Consider the following 3,280-nt stretch of genomic DNA (forward strand, 5'->3'; position numbering starts at 1 on the left):
CACCACTTATTAAAGAAACTATCCTTTTACAATTATATGTCCTCAGTGCCTTTGTGAAAACTGATTAACCAGAGGCACATAGATTTATTTCTGCACTTTCTATTCTGTCCCATTGATCTGTTTTTATGCCTATACCATACTGCTTCTGTTACCATAGATTTGACATATAGTTTAAAGTGAAGGAGCCCGATGCTTTGTTCTTCTTTCACAAGATGTTTAGAGTATCTGAGAGTATTTTATGGTTACATACAATTTGGGGATTTTTTTTTGTACTTATGTGAATAGTGACAAAAATGGGTGAACTAGACCAACAATGCTGTTGAACATAATAAATATAACGATCACTTTGTAGACCCTGCATGGAGCTCGAACATCAGGATGTAAAAGTAAATACAAAGCAAAAGCAAATAAATAATGGTGAATGCTTTAACTGGTGTCTGGATTATGTTATCCTGGTAAAGTCATTCTCTAGACTGTGAGACTCTTTTTTTTCAGGACAAATAAAATGTGGGGATCCTTGTCCAGTGTTGGTTCTGTAAGAAGACAGCTGATGTCATCACCAGCACAGCCTTCTCTCTGCTCCAGTACACTCTTGACATCCTCTCCATGTTTTTTCACAAAGATGCCCTGAGAACCACAAGTCAGGCTGCTCTGAAAATCACATATCTTATACAGATAGTGATAGGGTCCCTGGTCAATGTCATCCTTTTCTTCCATAGCATCTCTCCAGTCTTGCTTGGCCATAGCCAGAGATCCATAGACATGATTCATACCCACATGGCAGTGGCCCATCTCTTGGTTCTTCTGGCCCCTGGGGTTCCCCACACAATGGCAGCTTTTATTCCAAGGAATCCCCTGTCCAGTCTTGGGTGTAAAATTGTGCATTATATACAGAGAGTGGCTCATAACACCGTCCTGTGCTCCACCTGCGTCCTGAGCACCTATCAGGCCTTCACTCTCATCCCCAGGAGAGCGGAGTGGCTGATGCTCAGAGGAAGGGCCCCCAGGGTCACTGGTCCTTCCTGCTGCACCTGCTGGATGTTCAGTCTCGTAATGTCCATCCTTGCTCCTCTGAAAATCACTGGTCCGTGGGACACTCACAACTCTACTGATTCCCAAGGCAATTGGTTCTGCTCAGTCTCAGGTAATGTCATAGGCTTAGGCTACTTGTGGTCGGTCTCTGATGTCGTGTTTCTTACCCTCATGGTCTGGTCCAGTGGCTCCATCGTGCTTCTCCTGCTCAGACACCACCAGAGGGTGCAGTATATTCACACCCCCACTGGGCACCACGGATGCCCCCCGGAGACCAGAGCTGCCCGCACCATCCTGATGCTGGTGGTCACCTTCGTTACCTTCTACTCGCTAAATTCTGTTCTGTCTTTTTATATTACAGCCTTCTTTGATATTCGTCTATGTTTGATACAGACCTCTAATGTATTGGCTTCCTGTTTTCCCACCATTTCCCCTTTCCTGCTGCTTCTTAGAGATCCTAGAACTCCTAGGTTCTGCTCTTGACTTGTTAGAATGTATGGTTAAAGTGCTAAATATCTAGTAGACACCTTCAATAATAATAACCACAATTATTCTGTAAGTACTCAGTATCCACTTTTTTGAGGTATGATTAACACCTAAACTTGCATTAGTTTCAGGTAGACAACACAATAAATGGGCACTTGTTTAGATCATAGTAAGTCTAGTTATGATCCCTGCACCTTCACAGACGATACAAATTTCTTTCTTGTGATATGAACTTTGCCATGCTTACTGATGTTATTCAGTTAGTTTTTGTTATTATTTGGCTGTGGGGCACGTGGGATCTTAGTTCCAAAACCAAGGATCAAATCAGCACCCCCTGCAGTGGAAGATCCGAGTCCTAACCACCAGGGAAGTCCCTGTGATGAGAACTTTGAAGGTTGCCTCTCTTGTTGTTCTTCAGTCACTAACTTGTATCCAACTCTTTGCAACCCCATGGCCTGCAGCACACCTGGCTCCCCTGTCCTTCACTATCTCCCAGAGTTTGCTCAAACTCATGTCCATTGAGTGTGATGCTATTAAACCATTGCATCCTCCGTCACTCCCTTCTCCTTTTGCCTTCAGTCTTTCCCAGCATCAAGCTCTTTTCCAGTGAGTTGGCTCCTTGCATCAGGTGCCAAAGTATTGGAGCTTCAGCTTCAGTATCAGTCCTCCCAATGAATTCAGGGTTGATTTCCTTTAGGATTGACTAATAAAATCCCCTTGCAGTTCAAGGGACTCTCAAGAGTCTTCTCCAACACCACAGTTCAAAAGCATCAATTCTTCATCCCTCAGCCTTCTTTTTGGTCTAACTCTCACATCCATACATGACTACTGGAAAAACCATAGTTTTGACTATCTGAACCTTGGTCAGCAAAGTGATGTCTCTGCTTTTTAATATACTGTCTAGACTTGTCATAGCTTTTCATCCAGTCTTTTCATTTCATGGCTGCAGTCACCATCCACAGTGATTTCAGAGCCCAAGAAAGTAAAATCTGTCGCTGTTTCCACTTTTCCCCTTCTATTTGCCATGAAGTGATGGGACCAGATGCCATGTTCTTAGTTTTTTGTAGTGTTTGACTCTCACACATGCTGGGCTCCCCAGGTGGCGCTATGGGTAAAGAACCCACCTGCCAGTGCAGGAGACGTGCGATCAATCTCTGGGTCAGGAATATCCCCTGGAGGAGGGCACAGAAACCCAATCTGGTATTCCTGCCTGAAGAATTAGAAGGACAGAGGAGCCTGGCAGGCTATGGTCCACAGGGTCACAAAGAGTCAGACATGACTAAAGTGACATATGCAATGAAATTTAACTGATTATATTCACCATGTGGTTCATCACATCCCCTTGACTTGCTTATTTGATAACTAGGAGTTGATATCTTTTGATGTCTCTACTCAACACCAAATTTCTACATAATTTCCAAGGAGCTGAGAAGGTTCATTTAATTCCAGAGATGCCTTAGGAGATCTGAAAGTCAATCCATGAATTATCAGCTTGAGAAATGTACAAACCATTACTAAGGAAACCATTTCACCCTTGACCAATGCAGCTGTCTGAAGAAAATCTTTCTTTAGGAACATTTCAAGAGTTTCACCAAATTTTATCCCTGTGTGTTGTGGCTAATACTGGACACACACTGGCACATAATCCAATATTGATCTCCATAAATATGATTCTTGTGTGGGTGGAGATTTGATTTCTGAGATAAAGGTATTACACATGAAAATGGAGAATATGTTTTTCTATATTACTGCGTAACTTTAT

At 42.9% G+C, this 3,280-nt stretch overlaps 1 protein-coding gene across 1 annotated transcript; it reads left to right on the forward strand.

The window, feature by feature from the left end:
* The first annotated feature begins 606 nt into the window (after positions 1 to 606).
* Positions 607 to 1,515, forward strand: LOC133052270 (vomeronasal type-1 receptor 4-like). The gene has a single exon (XM_061137074.1). It carries the CDS (start codon positions 607 to 609, stop codon positions 1,513 to 1,515), a length of 909 nt encoding a protein of 302 aa, XP_060993057.1.
* Positions 1,516 to 3,280: the final 1,765 nt, after the last annotated feature.

The sequence above is a fragment of the Dama dama genome, chromosome 4, assembly GCF_033118175.1.
Source record: "Dama dama isolate Ldn47 chromosome 4, ASM3311817v1, whole genome shotgun sequence".
In the NCBI taxonomy this organism is placed as follows: Eukaryota; Metazoa; Chordata; class Mammalia; order Artiodactyla; family Cervidae; genus Dama; species Dama dama.

Excerpts from the sequence above, each read along its gene's own strand:
- LOC133052270 (XM_061137074.1), top strand. The coding sequence starts at position 607 with ATGTTTTTTCACAAAGATGCCCTGAGAACCACAAGTCAGGCTGCTCTG.